The sequence below is a fragment of the Narcine bancroftii genome, chromosome 9, assembly GCF_036971445.1.
Source record: "Narcine bancroftii isolate sNarBan1 chromosome 9, sNarBan1.hap1, whole genome shotgun sequence".
NCBI classification, from domain to species: Eukaryota; Metazoa; Chordata; class Chondrichthyes; order Torpediniformes; family Narcinidae; genus Narcine; species Narcine bancroftii.
The window spans coordinates 9,453,519-9,475,950 of NC_091477.1; the positions used below are offsets into that span (position 1 = coordinate 9,453,519).

Here is a 22,432-nt window from a genome sequence, read left to right on the forward strand (position 1 = left end):
AGTCGCTTGGTCTGCTACAAGTGAAAATTGAGCAGCTTCTTCAAAATTCAAAGGCAGTCATTTATTCTCTGTAAGTGGCATGAGAATTGATGAGATCTTTAGAAGGTCAATGGTATTGAGGATAATAACATGGTGAGGAGATGATTGGTAACCATGTGATGTTATTTTTTTATTGCTGTTTATATAATATGTTACTTTTTTATCGACAATGCATTACATTTTGAGGAGGTTAAAGGATTCAGGGTGGAGAGAGGGTGTGTGGCACACGATTTTTCTCTGTTAAATGCAAATGCGATAATTCCTGTAGATTTAAAATTTGACTTCCAAAAACTGTTATTAAATTGTGAGATACAGGCGACTTCATAATCATTTTGGTAATTGTGAGGTCATCAAACGTGAGGGTTCCAAATATATTACCAAAAGCTGGAAGAAATCTAGATATTGCCCAGAAAATGTTGGAGAATACCTTTAATCTGTGAGAGTGATAGAATCAAGTTGCTTCATCCGGATGAAAATGGAAGAGTATTTTGTAAGGCACAATATAAAATAGGACTAAGTAAATTGATGCTGGTGCAATGTTCCTCCCCAACAGAATGGTATTAAAGCATCACAGTAATTCCATGGGCAATTTCACAGCACAGAAGAATTATATTTTTTAAAAATACTGTATATGTTGTGAATAATGATGTGTTCTGTAAATTTAACAAGTAGAAAGACAAATCCATTGAGCAAAATCTGCTATCAGAAACCAGCTACAGTATCCAGTATGTTGGTCTGTGTAGCGATTTTAACCCATCCAACCATAAATTGACGTTAATAATTATCACTCAGCATTTCTCATTTCACAGTCACAAAGTGCTAGTGTTGGAGGACTGATCTGGGAGAGGGACATAGATACATCTCGAGACTTAGAATGGGCAACTAGTGATAATGAGCTTGCTGTGATTATTCTACTGAGAGGAGCTGTTGTGTAAGATATGCCACTGTTCTTGTTAACTTGGGGCATAGTTATTTCATATTCCCTGCACTGTGAAAATGGTAGCTTAACTGATGAGAATTCTGAACGTTTATTGTGAGATCGTGCATTCACAGAGCAATAAAGCAACTACAGCTTTAAAGAACAACCTGCTTTTTAATGGATGATGAGATGCCTTTATTTGTGGAGATCTAGTATATGAATCCTGATTCATTTTTAAGTGCTCTTTTCCTCGCATATCTTATTGGGCTTCAAAAATCTTATTTATGGGATTTCAAACTTAGATTTAGGCAGGATACTGGTGCATAAGAGCGTCAAACATAAAATAAAACAGAATATAGGCAAAATGGTGTTTCAATCCTGCTCCACTGTTCACAAGATCATGTCTGGTCCAGAGTTTCCCTCAAATCCAGTTTTCTGTTGATCCCATGATCTTGCACTATGAATGCCTCTGAACAGAAGACAGCCTCTCACTTGTCATGAAGGTGTAACAGCCACTGCACTTCCTGAGAAGACTGTGGCGGGCATGGATACCGGCCACCATTCTGTCAACTTTCCACAGGAGCGTCCTGGACACTGCATCACAGTATGGTACGGATGCTATAGAGCAGTGGCTTTCAAACAGCCTCCCTAAACTCATATCCCACCTTAAGCAATCCCTATGCCACTAGTGCTCTGTGATCAGTAAGGGATTGCTTAAGGTGGTTTGTAAATGGAAAGAAACCATTTGAAAACCAGTGTTCTAATCGTACCTAATTGACTTGTTACGTGCACGGTTTTATAACTCCAAAGGAAATGGGCCAGTGACAATTTTTCTCAAGCAAAATAATTGGGTGTAGAGCAATGGTTCTTAACCTTTTTCCCCACTCACATAGAAGCCAGAACCATCAGGATGAGGAACATCTTCTTCCCATGGGCAGTGAGAATGCCGAATGACTGATGAGCTATTCATACAAACTCTCTGTGACTCAACTGTTTATTTAACAATAATATTTATTTATTTTAATATTTGTACATACCTACTTTGCATGTGTATTGTTACGGGCCCAGAGGACCCCAAAACCCAGCAGCAATAGAAATTCACCAAGACAAATAGTTACTTAAACAAAAGTTACTTTTAATTTTCTTTAAACATAAAAACAGGATCAAACTTCAACTTATTACTATTAACTTAACCTAACCCCCTTCTAATTCTAAGCGCACATGTATATAATGTGTATATGTTCAGGAAACTTCTTTGATTCCCAGTCCAATCTCACTTCTCACTCCTCCAAGTTCACTGATATCAGCCAATTCATATACTGTGCACAGAATTTAACATTTATGAATTTCCACAAAGCACTGGTGCTTAAATGGTTACCACTCAGGAAGGTTCTTGTCGGTTTCAGAGAGCGATTCACACAAACTGAATTACTTCCATCAATCACTTCAGTGTCTTGCCAAAGAAACTTGCCCCATCAGGGTTTACTAAATGATAACCTCTTCTTCCAGGTCACCACAGAGTTCCTTTTGTTTCCCTTATTTCAGCAAGCCATTTCCTCTTGTATGAACCACAAGGATTTTCAAGAGGCTGAACTCAGAACTCACAACTCATCTTCAAAATGGGGTTTAAACAAGCTGCCAGCTTCCAAAATCCACTGCAGAACTCAAATTGAATTCTCTCCCTCCCCCCCATCTCTCTCTCTCTCTCTCTTTCTCTCTCCCAATCTTCTAACCCTGTTCATCTGTTGCTTTCAAAACAATAATCCATTTACACCTGTTTTTGAAGTTCCTTAGCAAAGCATTTCCAAAATAGTTTTTATTTTCTTTGCAAAGTTTCTCCTGCCTCCATGTCTCACTTTCAGCAAGGCTCTTGCATTTTAAATGAGATCTGTTTTTTTGAAGTGTTTGTTTGTTTGTGACCTACACTCTAACCCCCAACATTCTATCTCCTTTAAAACATATTTATAAAATAATATAAAATATAATATATCTGCCACAGTTATTATTTGTCTATATGTGTGTTTGCAGTGTTTTACATCGAGAACCGGAGAACACTGTTTCATAGGGTTGCACTTGTACAATTGGATGATAAATAAATCTGAACGAAATATTTAAGGATCAAATTCCACCCACAATGGTATGGTTATATTGATACACATATTTTTTATTGCCATGCCAGTCATCCTGGAGAGGGCTGGCCAGCTTCACTGCTGTCTCATCCTGGGATAAACATTCCCTCGCATCTCATCTGCCTTTCATAGTTCATGTCTACTTTGAACCTAAAGTCAATGATCCTGTATGCCAGCATCATGAGCTCTAGACTTCTTAGCAGCAGATGCCTCCTCAATTCTTCACTGCTCGAAGTAAAGAAGAGCCCTTCATCCCAAATGATTCAATCTGATCTGTTGCTTCTTTGGCCCCAAACTATCCATGATCTATAGCTCAATAATTTAGCTCAGCAAACCAAATACATTTCTAAATTTTCTGAGACATACAAAACTAGTTGGCAAAACACTTATTTTTAAAAATGCTGCTTTAAGATCTTTAGAACTTATTCAGAAGAGACCTCATCCATCATTCAATTGTTTGCAGCCCTATAATATTTACCCACATCTCAAATGTCTTGGATTTCATCAGAAGTAGTAAAACTGACACTTTCTTTTCATGTCACAGGATATAGGACGAGAAGTAGGCCCAGTGGCCCATTGAGTTGTTCTACCATTCTAATCATGAGCTGATCAATCCAGCCACTCAGCCTCACTCCCTGGCTTTCTCCTCAATACCCTTGATGTCCTGACTAATCAGAACACTGTCAATCTCTGTCTTTAAATAACCCAACAACCATGCTTCCACAGCTGCCTGTGGCAGCAAGTTCCACAGATCACGACCCTCTGACTAAAGATATGTTTCCATATCTCTGTTTTAAATCGATGCCCGTTTATCCTGAAGTTATGTGTCCTAAAATCCCCGACCATAGGAAACATCCTTGCCACATCTACTCTGTCCAAACTTTTCCGCCTTCAAAATGCCTCTATGGGGTCGTTTCCCCCCCAACCCTCTCATCCTTCTGTACTCCAGCAAGTAGAGTCCAAGAGCCAACAATCATTCCTCATACACTAACCCTTTCATTCCTGGTATCAATCTGGTAAATTTTCTCTGAACCCTCTCCAGCACTAGCACATCTTTTCTCAAATAAGGCACCCAAACCTGTACACAGTAGTCCACATTTGGCAGCATTCTCTGACCTATGTTTTTTTTTCCCTCGGAGCTTGAAGATTTACTCATGTACAGGAGCATTTCCATGTGCTCCATTTCCTGAACTGACCAATATATTTGCCAAGTCTAATCTTTTCCATCATCACAATTCTATCCAGAGAACTTCCTCTGTTAAATTTGCACGATCGCTGTCCATTACTGTAAAATAGCAACAACCCTTCCTGGTTGCCAATATTGTTTCTGTAGCCTCTTTAATGTTTTAGTAAGCCAAAGAGCAATTGTAGAATTGCTAACAAAACATTCTTTATTGAAGCCAGTCAAGCCCCAGCTTCCAGCAGTGCTGGGTCAACAATGCATTTGATGTCATTCCACAAATTCATGATATCTACCATGATGGGAGAAGCTAGAGGGGAAACATCACCAGCTGTAGATTTTGTGAGTTTCCTAGTCATTCATTGTCGCGGACTGGAACTCCCACATAGCTTCACTGAGAGAGTATGTTCAGCAGTGGGATGGCAGCAGCTTTCATTGGATTCCCATCATCGTCACCTTGTCAGGGGCAATGAGGAATGGTCACCCCCTCCCTTCGTCCCCCCCCAATCGATGTAATCGACCGAGATCGGATCGTTGTCTGAAGAGGACACGCAGAATCATTGAGGACTCCTTCCACCCTGCACAAGGCATCTTTCCCATTGGGGAAGAGATGCAGGGGTATCAAAGCCAGAGCCACCAGGTTGAGGAGCAGCTTCTTCCCATGGGCAGTGAGAATGCTGAACGACCAAAGGAACTTCTCACACTAACCATCCAAGACTCTCATATTCACTGAACAATATTTATTTATTTTTATACCGTATAGGAATACTTGCATATGCAATATTGTCTGCATGTGTGAATTGTCTGGTTGTGTATCTGCATGTTTTGCACCGAGGACTGGAGAACGCTGTTTCATCAGGTTGTACACATGAAATCAGATGGTAATAAACTTGACTTCACTTGAAAGTAAATGCTGAACCTGCCTGTGACGGCCACATCCTGAGCAATGGCTTTGCAGCATAAAGGCAAGAAGCCAGCAAGATTTGGCCAGCGACTCATTTTGTGGCCTTACCACTGCTTGTATTTGAGTGCCAAGAAAGAACAGGATCAAACGCGAAAGCAGCCTCTTCTGGCTTGAGTCGGCTGCTGTTGACCGCTGTCTTGGCTCACAGCAGCCACGTCGACAAAAGGCGAGAAGATTGCTGGCAGCGACAAATTCAAACGGTGCCATTACTGGTGGGAGAAGAGGAGCTAATAGTGTGGAAAGGCAGGGAAACAGCAGGTTAGATAATCACCAGGCCTCTGAACAAATGAGGCATCATTCCAAATGGCCCCCCCGTGCTTCAGCAGCACTGTGAGTGAACTTGTCACAAACAGATTGCAGCCAATAGCTGTCCGTATCCCATCAGCTTTGCTGAGGGGGTTTCAAAGGTAATCAGCACTCATGTGCTCTGCCTAGAAACAAACAAATTAAGGAAAGACAACTTGATTAATGACAAGAATATGTGTGTGGAGTCACACTTGGATTGCGAAGTTGCCAAATACACTGGAGAGGTAGTAAATTAGCCTATATTGATTTTCTTATTAAACTTGCAAATGAGTGCTGTGGTATTTAATTGGATGGGGTTGAACAACTGGTGCAAATCATACCTGCATCAGCTCACATATAATTCTAAATATTAGTGCAGAATGAGTGCATGACTAACTGTGGATTACTGGTGTGGGCAATATATAGTGAGAAGAATCAGTGTCATTAAAGATGCTGGAAGATAATAAACAAAATTAAGGTGCCAGAAGGGACACCATGGTTTAAAACACAAGATCTGCTACAGTTTAAAAATGTGCTCATAACTCAAACCATTAAAATGATTCCCAAAAGTGTAAAATAAGTTCAGGGGAAGATAATTCTTCAATTATTGGAATTTCATCTCAGAAGTCAACACTTATATTTAATTTCAGTGTCACAAAGCATTGCATGGCAGTTTATAAGCCCATACCAAACAAAATTGAACTCTGAATAATGTAAACTAAGCAGATGACCAACAGCTCAATCAAAAAAATAGATGTTCAGTAAAACCCCTGTTATCCGGAATTCAAGCCAAAGGCTGCCTTAAGCCACTGGCAAAATTGCGGAAATAAATAGGTAAAAAATACAGGTTTAAAATTGGTGCATCTCACTGTTAGTTCACCTATCCATGTAACACACAATCTCAAGCAACCAGAAAATTTGCTTATCCGGCATTGAACAATCACCATCAGTGCCAAATGCCAAGGGTTTTACTGTAGTTTAAGGAGAGCATTTTAAGGAACACCTTAAAGGAAGATAAGAAAGAGGAGAGGTGGTTTGATGAGGAAACTGGCCACTGAAATTACGATTGACAACACTGGGAACATGTACAGTGATATTAAATTAATGTAGAAGCCAGAATTGGAAGAATACAGATATTGGAGGTTTGTGAAAGGTTCAACTGAGGACTAGTGCAATGGTTGATTGAAAGGATACAAGAGACCATGGACACCATAAACAAAAGAAAATCCTGGAATTGTTGAGGAGAAACAGAATGCATTCCTGTCTCGTTCTGGTTCCCACGGTGATCACATCATTATGGGCTGCACCTGAGCCATGCAACGCCAAGTGTGGGATATGCTGGAGATACTTGACTTCTTTTATCCCTGGCACCCATTCAATCCCCATAACTTTGGGACAAATTTGTACCCTAACTTTGGCCTTGCCGCCAAACTTGAAAATCCTTCAATGTGTAGGGGAAGGCCTATAAGGTCAGCAAAGCTTGACCAGAGACCCCTCCCAAGAGAAACCAATTGCAAACCTCAGTCATCCAAACTCCTCCTCCTGCACCACCAACCAGATAGTGGATTGGCATGGGGTGTCTGCGGGAAGTTGATGAAGTGAGGCTGTAAAAATCAAGAGCACAAAGACAGATCAGCAATTGCGCCGGTCTGTGCACAAAGCTCACACCTTGCCAATTTGGAATGTGGCCATCAGCCTCGAACACAATAGGGAGGCCACATACTGAAAGCTAAAAAGCATTTCAACACAGCGATATACCGGAGGCCAGCTGGGAACAGGCTGAGGACATTTCAGAATGTATTAACTCTCCCCATCATTTTTAGATTAAAAACTGGGTAAGTTCTAAACTCATTCTCTCAAATTTGTTCATTTGATTTTTACTTGGCTGAATTGCGTAGTTGCGGTCTTTTCTGGAATTGAAAGTTTTTTTCAGAATTGTTATACTTAGCACTTGAAGGCCTTTGACCTCATAGACATACAAATTTAGACATAGACATGCAGCATGGTAACAGGCTCTTTCAGCCCATGAGCCTGTGCTGACATCCAATGGACTTGCACACATGGAGACATGGCCTAGGATTTGAACCCCATCCCAATCGCTGGCTCTAACCGTGCTGCCTAATATCATAATTTCTCATGGTTCCTGCTGCCACTTACGATGGTCATTTCAGCTCATAAACACTTCTGTTGAAAATATGCAGAATGTTGCGTGATTTTGCAATTTGAGAACGCAAGTGTTGGAGCAATATTAATGCTAAAATACCCTGTTTCCCCACCATCTCACATTCCTTTCATTCACTCGACGGCATCAGGAGTAAGGTCATGAGGTAATTAATTAAGAGATTATAAGCACACGAGTTTGGTAGTTGGGCAAATTGATTTCAAATGATTGCATAATCCCAAATTTAAAAAAAGATAATATTGTTAATCATGAAAATAAAGTTACAGGATTTTAAAAAAAAGAGCATTTCCAATTCTCAACTATCGTCTTACTGTGGTGAATCAACAACTGCATTGGCTGCACTCCCACCAGCCTACTGCAGGAGGCAACCATTCTACCTGCAGGGAGGCAAACCTGGGAAGCTGGGCCCACCTGCCTACTACAGGAGGCAACCACTCTACCTGCAGGGAGGCAAATCTGGGAGGCTGGGCCCACCTGCCTACTGCAGGAGGCAACCACTCTACCTGCAGGGAGGCAAACCTGGGAGGCTGGGCCCACCTGCCCACTGCAGGAGGCAACCACTCTACCTGCAGGGAGGCAAACCTGGGAGGCTGGGCCCACCTGCCTGCTGTCAATCACCAGCCTGTATAAAGACTCGACCCGGCCCCCTTGGGGACAGTCAGACACAGTGGAGCCAGCAGTGTACTGAGACCTGATGTGTACAAGTTTAAGCTAATTAAAGCCTGTTGTACAGTCTGTGGACTTTGCATCAGAATTATTCACGTAGCAGCGCTCACACTTCGACACCCAGCAAACCTAATGAAAAATACATGGAAAATGCTGGATACATACTGGAGGTCAGGTAGCCTGTTTGAAGAAGGAAACAGAGTTAATGATTCAGATCAATGAGTTTTCATCTAAACTTTTTAACAGTTGATTTGAATTGAATTATGAATTACGAAACATATCAGCAGATCTCAGAAACAAATTCTTAAAAACACATGTTATCCAGTCGAGTGAATGCATTCTTTGTTTGTAAGCTGTGGTAAATCAGTGCCGTTACAATCCCAACGTTTTATTAATTAACATTTTTATTTATTGATCTGTATTATGACATTGATGCGAAGCGCTGACTCAAGAAGGCAGCGAACATCATAAAGACCCCCTTCACAACTTCTTATCACTACTACCTTTTGGTAGAAGGTACAGAACCCTGAAGACCAGCTCCTCTATGTTCAGGAACTGTTTCTTTCTAACAGCTATCAGGGTCCTGAACCTTCCCTTGTTTCATTAATCAAGTACTGCTCCAACATCATATAAAGGATTATCTGCATTATTAAAATGCCACTTTTTATCTTGCACAATGTTAACTGTGAATATTTATTATATATCTTTTGTATAAATTAGCTCTTTTAATATAATGTGCATTATTAGAACAATAGAATGCTACAGCACAAAATAGGCCATTTGGCCCCTCTAGTCTGAGCTGACCATCATCTCCCTAATCCCACTAACCTGCTCTCATTCCATAATCCTCCAGGCCTCTCCCATCCATATTTCTATCCAATTTATTCTTAGAACCACACCATCAAGCCCACATTCACCACATCAGCTGCCAGCTCATTCCACATGCCACCACTCTCTGAGGGAAGAACTTCCCCCTAATGTTCCCCCTAAACCTTTCCTTCTTCATCTTAAACTATGACCTCTACTATTTATCTCTGCCAATCTGTGGAAAAAGCTTATTTCCGTCCACTCTGTCTATACCGCTCATAATCTTATAAACCTCTATCAAGTCTCCCCTCATTCTTCTTCACTCCAAGGAATAAAGACCTAACCCGTTTAATATTTCCCTGTTTAATAACTCAACCCCTGAAGCATCCTAGTAAATTATCACTCCACTCTTTCAATCTTATTGATATTCTTCCTGTAGTTAGGCACCTAGACTCCACATAATATTCCAAATTTGAGCTCACCAATGTTTAAATTGAAGTTTTTTTTTTGTATTTGTCCTCAGCTCTCCTGGTGAGATGAAAACCCAGGTACCTATGTTCTCTGAATGAAGTCTTATAGTCACAAAGCAGCTCGAGACATCACATCAATTAACCAAAGAGCAACAATTGCCTTGAAGAAGAACCTGTAGGTTTTTCTCCAGTGCATCTCATTCCAAGTTGAAACTGTAAGCTAAATTGTCAATCCTGCTTCCACACAAATACTGATTAAAATACCATAAGCAGAGAGACTGCAGTAGTTCAATAAGGCTAAGGATCAAGTTCTTTATAATCTGGGTTAGTATAAATTGAGATTTAATAGTTGGCACGGACATTGTGAGCCAAAGGATATGTATTCATGATGTATGACTCAAGTTTTCCCTCAATTGTCCAACATACCTTTGGAGGAACATTCAGGGAAATTCCTGTAATTCAAGAGAACCCTCAGACTAATTCAGAGCTCTTATTTCTGAATATCCTCTCCTCTACCCCCACCCCACCACCCAGGCCATGCCCTCTTCACTCTGCTACTACCGGGAAAAAGGTACAGGAGCCTGAAGACGAGCACTCCCCACTGCCATCAGATTCCAAAATGATAAATGAACCACAGACATTGCCTCACTTTGATTTTTTCTTGCATTATTTGGTAAGATGGTTTATAGAAACGTTTTCGCTGGGATTCAGCTGCAAAACCACACATTTTTTGATGTGGTCATGACAATAATTTCATTTTTTTCATTACATTGTATTAAATTTTACTATTATGTTGAGCTGATCACCTCAATTTTAGCTATTGCTATTAAAATCTCAGCTTGCTTAACATCTGGTTCCTCAGCTACAGCTGAATCAAGTCCCATGCTGTTATCATTTTTAATGGGGAGACTTTATTTCCATATTCTAGAAATAAACTAATGTGTTGCTGAAGAGATCCCTTGATTGGTTTACTAGACATCATAGTTTAGCACTCCTGGTTCAAGAGATTAGCACTTGAGATAAACATCTCACGTTTATTTCTTCCCGTGAATCCAAAATGTCTTCACTTTGTCTTAACACAATGGCTACATCATTGATATGCCCAAATTGGAGTGTGAATTGAATTATTTACCAGATATACCAGAAACAATGAAAAACTTTGCACATTATCCAGGCACAACAACCCTAACCTAAATCCAACAGATTGAGCAAAATAAAACAAAAGTGCAAAGGATAATGATATAGAGAAAAAGTTCTATTAAAACAGTGCACGGACAGGAGTTTTGTTGGAATGAGAAGTCCATTCAATCACTTGAGAACAAAATTTTATCTAATGTCCAATGGAAAAGGGGAGAAAAGGATGTGATTGAGGTGATGCACTCAATGTCACCAAAATCAAGGAGCTGACTGTTGACTTCAGGAAGGGAAAACCAGTGATCAACTGGAGAATCAAAGATGGGGAGGGTGAGCAAATTAAAGTTATTGGGAGTTGCTATCTAGGAGTATTTTTCTTGGGCCCAACACACTATTGGCATAGTGAAGAAAGCACGTTAGTGCCTCTACTTCCTCAGGAGTTTGTCGAGGTTTGATATAACATGGTAAACCACGGAAAATTTCTACAGCTGTGTGGTGCAAGATGTGCTGCCTGGCTTCATCACAGTCTGGTATGGAGACACCAGTACCCCTGAGCGTAAAGCCCTGCCAAAGGTAGTGAACACAGCCCAAAACATCATAGGCAAAACCTTCCCCAGCATCGAAACATCTATAGGAGATGCTGTCATCCACACCATACAGCATGTGCTGATACCCCTTCACCATCAGACTCCTCAAATACAAACTCAATCAGGGACTCATTTAAGGGCTCTTACTTTTTCAGTTTATTTTTTTTCCTCTGCATTGCACGCAGTTTGTTTACATTTCTTTATTTACATGTGTACATTGTGTACAGTTTTTTGCATTACCAATAAGTGGCAATTTTGCTTTGCCGTTAGGAAAAAAGAATCTCATGGCTGTATGTGATGGCATTTATGTTCTCCATCAATAAATATGAAATCTAAATCTAATCATTTAATATCTTGACTGGTTTCCTGAGAGAGTTAGAAGTGTGGATAAAGGAGTGGTTAGTTTGAATGAGCCTAAGGTCCATTTACAACTCTCTGCAATTTTTTGTGGTCTTGGCCAAAACAGTTCCCATACCAAGCTGTAATGCATCCAAACAAATACTTCCCATTGTGCATCTATAATAATTGCTAAGAGACATTGGGGACATGCAAATTTTCTTTTGGCTTTCAAGGAAATAGAGGTATTGGTTCACTTTGTTTTTCATCAGGCTTGGACCAGGACAGATATTAATACCCCAAAACTTAAATCTGTCTTCCATCTCCATGATTCGACTTTTAGATCAAGATGTGTTGTCCACCCAACTGCCTGAAGTCAATGTTTTGTTAACATTTCAGGGCAACTCATTGTCCTGACATTACGTGGTGATACAACCACAGAACAGCTCACCACACACCATACCATCAAACTTTCTATCAATGTTTTGGATTCAGCCTGTAGCATTAGTGTCAGCTGCAAAGCTGTATATGGAATCTGGAATATGTAGTGTAGGGCACTACCAGTAACCACAGAGACAAGCTAAGGAAATGATAGGCTTTAATACACAGAAGAACCTTGCTGGTCTGAATCCCAGGATAGGAGTGGCAGCAGGGGAAAGGTGGCTCAACCTTTATGGCCCAGAACCATGGGGGAAAAAGTCATAGGGTATGAGTCATCCGTGGGTGGACCAGCTCCATATATATAACCGACAAAGATAATTATGGAGGAAACACATCACCGCATGTAGCTATATAAAAAAAGAGTCCTTTGTGAATTTACAATGTCACTGCTTGCTACATGTAAAGCCATTCCTGTTCCTCATTGTTTATTAATTAGCTGTAAACTAGCTCCAAGCCTACTTCATTCACAAGGTCAATCCCAGAACATTAACCTCTCACAATTTAGACTGGTAATCTCACATCATTGGTTTTCCCTACAGCAGGAGTGGCCAACCTTTATTTAAAAAAAAATTAATTTAGACATACAGCACGGAAACAGGCCATTTTGGCCCATGAGTATGAACCGGGGGTGTAGGTTAATTGGGCAGCACAGACTCGTGGGCCAAAATGGCCTGTTACCGTGCTGTATGTCTAAGTTTAAAATTAAAAGGTTGGCCACCCCTGCCCTAAAGAATGAAGGAAAATGTCTTTTAAATTGATTATTGAATAAGTGAGCAACCACTGTGTGGAGATAAAGTTATCCAAGCAGTTGATGAATGAGAGTGCTGGCATCTTCAGTTCCAACTCCCACTCTCAGGTACACACCATACTGTACTGCAGATCCCTCTATCACTACTTGGTTAGAAGGCTTGTACTCAACACTTCACACCACACTGTGGGAGTGCCTTTACCACACAAGCTGCCTCTGAGCTTGCTAAGGGCGGCTTGAGTCAAGCATTAAATGCTTTCTCCTAACCTGGGAATGATTTTTTTTTAAATCCACTGATTGCTTGTCAGTCACCTCCAGCTAAGCTTATGGTAAATTTATAGCTAGCCCAGTGAGCTGACAAATTAAATGTGCAGCTGCCTCAAATGAAACAAGTTACTGGCCATGATAAATGGAACTTCATCTAATTATCAAAACAGTAACACTGTGAGATGTGATTGGCACCACTTACCTTCTGGTGCTCATCAGCAGGTTGGTGAAGTGTGATGGTACCGAGAGAGTGGTTAATTCTTCAGTGACGAGACAAGTAGGGACAGAATCATAGCAGTCAGTTATTGACAGAATTGAATTACTGACAGACAAATTGTGCTTTATCTGTAATGCTGGAAAAATCAAGTCAATAATTCTGTGGAGTTATATTGACCGTGATGTAAACCCACCACAGATCCATTTAGATTACAAATGCTTCTTTTTTTTAACACTCAGCTTGTTTCCATCACTTTTAATACATGCTGAAATAAACCAGGCACACCCAGAGCAATGGGAATACAAAGAAGATGGGAAAACGCGGCTCTAATTGTCAGAACAGCATTGGAAATGCACCAAAAATTATTCCTCCCGGCATCTGAAGGAGTAAAAACTTAGCTAAAACTATTAAAACTGTTGCTGTAATGGGAGCTGTGTGACACAGGGACTTTAAGTTGAAAATGGAACAAGAGAGTTATGAAGGCAAAAACACCTTAATTCATCACTCCGATCTGGGATTGAGTGCGAGTCTACAGGGTCACCACTGAGTGAGCCAAAGTGATGTTGGATGCCATTATTCACAAGGAAACTGTCCATTATTTGGCCCCATTAGTACTAAATCAGCATTTTTCTAGAGAGTGGTGCACGCTCTGCAGTGGAATGAAGTTACACAAAATCCAATAAATCCGATTTGTTTTGCTGTTGGGGGGAAATGGGGGGGGGGGGGTGTCAAAGAAAATCAGATTAAGCTGTGGCTTTCATGTCCAAGTATTCTGAAAGGCAGCAGGTAGGTTAGATGGTTAAAGAAGGCAGGCAGGATCCTTGCCTTTATCAGCTGGAACATTAAATCTATGAGAAGGGAACTATGGTACAACTTTGTAAAATATATGTTTGTCTTAAATGAGAAAATCTGCAGATGGCTGGGTGCAGTGCAGCAAACAAAAGTGTTGGAGAAACTCACCAGGTCATGTCGCGTTCATAGACATAAAAGGCATTCAGTGTTTCCGGTTTGAGCTCTTGTCCAGGAACACCAATGAAGAAGGACCGTGGCCCAAAACATCGACTGCCTTTCATTTTATATGGCTGAGGCGCAACCTGCTGAATTACGCCAACACCTTTGGGTTCTGCATTGGAATACACAGAAGTGCTGGATAAACTCAGCAGGTCACACAGCGTCTATGGCAACCAAAGCGCAACCAAGGTTTCAGAGCTGAGCCCTTCGTCAAAAATCAGGCTGATCACCGACATTTCTTTTGTTCAGGTACCTGTCTGCATTTGCTTACACTGGATGAAGGGTCCAGGCCCAAAACATTGGTTCCCCTTCCTGTGACTAAGTTGCAAGGCTTCATTCAGAGAATATAGGGACTTGAGTTTTCAACTCACCAGGAGAGCAGAGGTCCAATAAAAAAAAACAATTGCAATGTTACACATTAAATTAAAAGAGCTAATAAATACAAAAAATATATAGATAATAAATCTTAACAGTTAAAAAGCAAGAAAAACATTGTTTAGTCAAGTTTATTGTCATCTGATTGTACAAGTACAACTTGAAGAAACAGCATTCTCAGGTCCTCAGTGCAAAACATGCAGACACACAACCAGATAAAACAAACATACACGCATAAAATACATATGCAGGAAAAGTACTTCATCTTTACAAATAAATAAAGAAATAAATATAATTTTGTGCATATGTGAGTCTGTGATGGTTAGTATGAGCAGTTCCTTTGCTCGTTCAGCATTCTCACTGCCTGATTGAAGAAGCAGTTCCTCAGCCTGATGGTGTTGCCGGCTCTGATACTCCTGTATCTCTTCCTCGACAGGAGCAGCTGAAAGATGCTGTATTCAGGGTACAAGGGGTCCTCAGTGATTTTGCATGCCCACTTCAGGCAACGACCCCGGTGGATCATGTTGACGAGGGGAAGGGAGACTCTCTGCCACTCTTTTGGTCCTGTGGATTGACCTCCAATCCATTTCTGGGCAGCAATTGTACCACACTGTGATGCAGCTGGACGGGAGGCTTTCAATAGCTGAAACAACAGCATTTTAATAATGTAGAAAGCCCTTTTTGTGATATTTGAGCAGTCCATGATTAATGTAACAAGGGGAGGTTCAAGACCCTGATGGCTGTTGGAAAGAAACTGTTCCTGAACCTAGAGGTGCTGGTCTTCTACTCAAAGGGAGTAGTGAGAAGAAGTTATGACCAGGGTAATGGGGGTCCTTTATGATATTGGCTGCATTTTGAGGCAGCAGTTCACATAGATGTCTTAATATATGAATAAATATTAATTAATTAAGCATTGGGATAACTTGTGTTTTTATCATTTTGTTTCTGGGGTGCATAATTTATAATTGTCTCTAAACTGATTGTCGAAAAGATTAAAACCTGCAGGTTCTGATGAAAATCACAATCACAGCATATGTAGACTGTTGTTTAATTGTGCACGGCATTTGTTTGGCCTCAGGTTTTATGTGTGCCACCACAGGAAAGATGGGATTTCAGTGGAGAGTTTGCTGAGAATATTCATCAGGACGTGCTTAGCATGGATCATATCAGCTCTGAGGAGAAACTGCATAGGGATTATTATTTTGGTGATGGAGAAACCTGAGGAGAATGAGATGCATTGGATACATATGTTCCCTCTTAACAGGTATCTATAACCAGAGGGTGTAGATCTAAAATGACAGGTGATTTAGAAAGGATTTGAGGAAGATTTTTTTTTGTCTGGCATGTGATTGAAACCTGGTATGAAATGTCTGAGAGGTGATAGAGGCAGGGACACTCACAAAATGTAAGAAGTGATTAGTTGAACATCTGAAACATGATGATAGACTGGAAAATGGGAACTAATGGCAAAAATTATACACAATATTGCAAATGTCTAGCTAATGAATCAATAATGAACATACTAAATAATGGCAGTGGTATACTTGTGAAATAATGGCCGTGGTAAACGTGTGAAATAATGGCCGTGGTAAACGTGTGAAATAATGGCCGTGGTAAACGTGTGAAATAATGGCCGTGGTAAATGTGTGAAATAATGGCCGTGGTAAACGTGTGAAATAATGGCCGTGGTAAACGTGTGAAATAATGGCCGTGGTAAACGTGTGAAATAATGGCCACTCTGTTTTATGGCACAGTGGTGAGACACTGCTGCATCACAGCAGCTGGGATCCTGGTCCAAATGACCTCTGATGTTGTTTGAGTTTGAATATTATCTCTGTGACTGTTTAATCTTCCTGCAGGTGCTCTGATCTATTCCCACTTCCAAAGGTATGCTAACTGGGGGATTCATTGTAAATATACCTAGTGTTGTGTGGTTAGTATGAGAATCAGGGTGGAGATGTGATGTAAAAGAGAACTGATTGCAGAGAGAAGTGGGGGAGGGAGCGGGTGGATTGTTTCAAGAACTGGGATGGAGCCGGTTGGATGAATGACCTTTTAAGCCCTAGAAAATATGAAACATGAGCAATTCATTAGTATTAACCTGATAAAGAGAAGAGTAATGCTGACTAAACCTTCTCAAAGGCAAGTTATATTGACCTTGGAGGCAACACTCATAGCATGAGAATATATATATTTTTAAATGGCCAGAGAGGAAAAGGTGACACACAAAGAGAATCAGAAAGCTTAGCAGATAATGTTAGATTAACCTATGAATGCATGGTTTATATTTCTGTTCATTTTTTGAAATAAGCCTCTTCTGTTCCATAACTGGAGAACAAATGTGATGAGTACAGCAGTAAAGTAGCACTCCAAGGCTATACAGAATAATCTCCATAGGATTTGATGGAAAGATTTGATTGTATGAAGGAAATAGGATAGTAAATGAAATACAATGCAGTAAAATGTGATACTTCATTCAAGGGAAAAAAAAATGTCTATCAATTCACTTTTACTTGGAAGGAAAGAAATGTATGCATATGAAAAATGTCATCAAACTCTGAATATTGCAAATAATTCTGGACCCTGATATACAAAGGATATTGCCACTAGTGACCACATACAAACCAGTTAATTTATATGTTGTAATGTCAGGCTTAAAGGATTACTTTCTAGGTATTGTTACAAGCCCAGAGGATCCCAAAAACCCAGCAGCAATAGTTATTCACCAAAACAAATGGTTACTTAAACAAAAGTTGCTTTTTATTATCTTTAAACATGAAAATAGAATCAAACTTTAACTTATCACTATTGACTTACTTAACCTAACTTAATCCCCTTCTAATTCTAAGCACACGTGTATGTAATGTGTGTGTAAGTTCAGAAAAGTTCTTTGGTTCACAGTCCAGTCTCACTTCTCATTTCTCCAAGTTCTCTGGTTGCAGGCAATTATTATACTGTGAACAGAATTTATCATTTATAAAGTTCACCAGGCTTTGGTGCTTGAAAGGTCAATGGTGACTGCTCAGGAAGGTTCTTGTCGGTTTTCAGAGAGAGATTTGTTATTCCAGGACATCCACAACTGATGTACTTCCTCAGTCACTTCAGTGTCTTGCTGATGAAACTTTCCCCTTCAGGGTTCTCCAGATGATAATCTCTTTCTTTCAAGTCTTGCTTCTCTTATTCCAAGTGAAATATTCGACAGCCAGTCCTCTCCTCTTGCATTAACCACAAGGGCATTGACCAGGCCATCTTCCAAATGGCTTTGCACAAGCTTGTAGAATTGATCTCTCTCTCTCTCTCTCTCTCTCTCTCTCTCTCTCTCTCTCTCTCTCTCTCTCTCTCTCTCTCTCTCTCTCTCTCTCTCTCTCTCTCTCTCTCTCTCTCTCTCTCTCTCTATACATATATATATATATATATATATCTTAGAGAGAAAGACTGTTTGACTCTCTCTGCTTGCAAAACCACATTACCCTCTTAGAATATTTCCAGACAGAAGGGGGCTCTGACAAGATTGTAAACAATAATCCATTAATGAAGTCTCTCTCTCATTCTTCAAAGCTCTTGCAAAAGCTGTGGAGTCGATATGTCTAGCATGGGGCAGAACTCCAGTATTTTAAATAAGATTTGATTTAAAGTGTTTGTATGTAACCTATCTAACAAGCCTTTCCCAATTTATCTCTCAAAAATATTTCTATATATTCTGCACAGTATATCTTACCTTCCTTTTAATATTTTATGCTAATCATATTAAATATCATTTTCCAAAACGTATGGGGATTGTAGGTTAATTGGGGTATTTGGGTGCTTGTGCTCACAGGCTGGAAGGGTCTGTAACCATGCTGTAGGTCTAAATTTTTGAATGTCAAATTTACAATCATTAGTAATTTGGAAAATACCTTTAGAAAATAAAATGCCTCATGTTATCTTTACCAGTACTTCTCAAGCAGAATTGCGGTGTCAACTATTCATAACATTTCTATTTCTAAATTCAAAGCTATTCGTTCAAACTCTGCCTGAACCTTCTAGTCCCAGAGATTCACCTGCTGAATTGTGGGAGCGTTGCATTGTTGGAGGTGCCATCACTTAGAGTCAAAGTTAAACTGACTCTCTGTTCTAGGTTTTCCATTGTCTGCGTAAGTCTGCAAACACTGTGATTGTAAGTTTAATACATAAAATTGCTGGAGCACCTCAACGGGTCTTAGGAGGCAAAGATATGTAATTAGCGTTTCAAGCCTGTGTCCTTCATCAGGGTATGAGCAATAAGCAGGCAGGTGCCTGAATTAAAAAGGCTGAGGGAGGAGGGAAAGGGGCAAAGAGGACAAAGGTTGACATGGATAAGAGGGCATGGCAGAAATGCTGAGAACTGATTGGGAGAGGGGGTAGCTCTGTGAAGGCAGAGCTGGAAGAAAGGGAACAGAGGGATGGAAAGAGAGAGGGAGGGATGGGAAAACAGAGATAGTTGGGGAGGGGAGCTGAAGGAAGGGAGATATAGGGATAGGGAACTCCTCCACTTTCCACCTTCTGCAGTAACAGCTCCCTCCATTTCTCACTCATCAACTTATCCCTTCCCACCAATTTCCCCCTTGGTACCCTTCCTTGTGACTGCAGAAAATGCTCCAATTGTGCCCACACAAACTCCCTCGCTGCCTTTCTTGACCATAAGCAGTTCTTCCAAGTGAAGCAACACTTCACTTGTGAATCTGCCTATCTACTGCATCTGGTTCTCCCATTGTGGTCTCCTCTACATTGGAGAGACAGGACACAGACTGGGAGATTGCTTCGTTGAGCACCTCAGCTCTGTCTGCAGCAGTAGTGCGGATCTCCCAGGGGCCACCCATCTCAATTACCCATTCCATTCCTTTGTTGACAAGTCTGTCCTTAGTCTAATGCACTGCTCAACTGAGACCACCAGCAAATTGGTGAAACAATACTTCATATTTTGTCTGTACCCTCCAACCAGATAGTTTCCATAAGGCCCAAGGCCCCCCTCCCCATATAGCTTTCATTCTCTGTTCCTGACCCCCTTCCTCCAGCTCCCCTCTCCTTGTCTCCATCTCTTTCTTACAACTCTGCATTCACAGATCATACCCCCTTCCTTGATCAATTTTCAGCTTTTCTCTTTTGCTCTCCTATCCATGCCCTCCTATGGCCACTTGGCTGTTGGCCTGTGATCCTCCCCTGCCCCTTCTTCCCTCCTCCCCCTAACTTTTTTATTCAGTAGCCTGCCTACTTTTTGCTCATACCTTGGCGAAGATCTCAGACCCGAAACTATGGCTATATATCTTTACCTCCTATGGATGCTGCAGGACCTGCTGAATTTCTCCAGCATTTTTATGTATTTTATGTGTATTTCCTTGGATGCTAAAAGTTTAGAACAAGAATGCCTGGTGTGAGGAAAAGGGCTAAGCGATTTTGGTAAAATTTATTTCAATTAGATGTTTGATAGAGTCAAGCATCTGAAAAAATCTTGCTTGTTAAAATTCTTCTCATGGTTTTTTGTTTAGTCCGCAAATTTTCAAAAGAATTGCCCAAATCTCCACTACACGACAAATATATCCTTTCTGAGCACTCTCTAGAATTGAACTCCATGCATTCACTAAAGACATTCTATTGTCGATGTACCATATAATACTTGTTATCCAGAATTCAAGCAAACTGCAACCTCAAGCAACAGGCAAAAATAAATCGTGGAAAATACATTGGTAAAAAATACATAAGTTTAAAATTAATGCGCCTCGCCGTTTGTTCTCCATTCACGCAATATGTAGACTCAGGCAACTGGAATACTCATTTATCTGGCATCCACCAATCCACATAGGTGTCAGATACCAGGGTGTTTACTGTATTTTCATGGTGGTTACATTCCTGTCCAAAGTCCCAGTATTTTTAACAGTTGGATATCATTTTCTGTCTTACACTCCTTTTTGTCTTTATCTTCAGGACTTTTGCGAGCTGGATGTGGAACTGCAGAGAGAAAGGGATGATCATCAAGACCTAAATGCTGAGGCAGATAATACAGTTTTCCCTCAAGCTGGTCCATCTTCCAATAAATTCAGCCACCTGCTTCTGATGACATGGTTAGTTATTATTCGGCCTCACTTAGCGTTAACAAATACTAATCACATAAATCAGATTTTGTTGGATGTCACTCCTTGTAGCCCTTCATAAGACTCCCCAGGGTGATGTCATTACTCCCCAGGGTGATGTCATTACTCCCCAGGGTGATGTCATCAGTTCCCAGGGTGATGTCATCAATGCTGCCTGATTTCCCACCATTGGTTGCTGTGAGGCTACCCTCTTCATCAAGAACACTAATATGGTGACTTTGTGGTGAAACAAAAGAGTTCAAAGCAGGAAACCTGAACTATTAGTCAAGAGACAAGAGCTCAAATAGGGGAATTCCATTAATCCATCCATCAAGATTTTAAAACAAGGCTAGTTTCAGTAATCACAGCCAGAAATCTGAAGAATTGTTGCCCAATGACCCATCTGGTTCATCAACATTCAGTGAAAGAAGCCTGCCAGACATCTCTCGGCTGCTTCTATGTGGCTCCTGACCTGCTAATGTGATGGACCTTTATCTGCCTCAGCAGTGTGGGATGCAATCCCATGCTTTTGCTCATTCCTTTATTTATCAGTGAGGGAAATGTATGTTGATTACACAGAGGGAGCGATAGAAACAAGAAAAAGTCCGGATGAAAAATAGCAATGATTTTACCCACTATCTTAACAAAGATGATAATCCTTGATACTTTTAAGGTGACACTGACACTAACATGGAAATAAATGTGTCCAATATCTAACACCTCAGTTGCCTATACACAATCTCTCTTGGACAGTCAATGTAGGTTGGCGGTGGGTTCTTTGGAGCTGATTGATCAAATCAGAACTTTATTTCCGAGCTGGGAGATCACTTCATTGAGCACCTTGGCTCTGTCCGCATCTGTGACTGGTACCTCCCAGTGAACAACCATTTCAATTCTGCACCCCACTCACATGCTGACATGTCTGTCCATGGCCTCATGTACTGTCAAACCCAAGTCACCTGTAAATTGGAGATGCAACACTTAATTTTCTGTCTGGGCGCTTTCCAACACGATGGCATTAACGCTGACTTCTCCAGTTTCTGCCAGCCTACTCTCCCTTCTCCCTTTCTTCCCCATCCCTCTCCATCCCCTTCCCTCTCCATTCACAGAGCCATCCCTCCTCCCCCTGTTTGCTGGTGTGCCCTCCATCCCTTGTCCACCTATTACCTACTGCCTTTGAGGCCTGTGCTCCTTCCCCTGCCCCATCCCCCCCCCACACAATTTTGTTTGGGCGAATGCCTACATTTTGTTCATGCTTTGATGAAGGGCTCAAACCTGAAATGTTGGTGATGTATCTTTATCTTTGCTACATAAAGTACACCGTTTGACCTGCCGAGTTTCACCATCATTCAGTTTTTACCGCATTTCTGACTGCAGGCCCAAAGTGAATGCTCAGTTCATCTCTTCCTTCTATGTCCATATTCTCCCAAATTATTAGAATGTGGCAAAACATTAGAGTAGATTTCAGAAATTCCAAAGTATTTTAAACACAAATACAAATTTAGGTACGGTAGCATAGAACTGCTGCGGTTAGGTGTGCATTCACAATTATGGGCACACGTTCCTTGGGAGCGTTTTGTAATTGTATT

At 40.8% G+C, this 22,432-nt stretch overlaps 1 protein-coding gene across 2 annotated transcripts in view; it reads left to right on the forward strand.

Annotated features, from left to right (window-relative positions):
* Positions 1 to 412: 412 nt before the first annotated feature.
* The window catches only part of LOC138743169 (palmitoyltransferase ZDHHC12-like), a 48,084-nt gene continuing 26,064 nt past the window's right edge, over positions 413 to 22,432 (forward strand). The window contains exons 1-3 of one of the 2 annotated variants that reach the window (XM_069898074.1): positions 413 to 529; positions 9,695 to 9,856; positions 20,698 to 20,834. In XM_069898074.1, coding sequence (XP_069754175.1) covers positions 20,827 to 20,834 — 8 coding nt within the window. In that variant the 5' untranslated portion in view covers positions 413 to 529; positions 9,695 to 9,856; positions 20,698 to 20,826. The remainder of the gene's footprint in view (positions 530 to 9,694; positions 9,857 to 20,697; positions 20,835 to 22,432) is intronic. The other variant, XM_069898073.1, reaches the window with a different exon arrangement.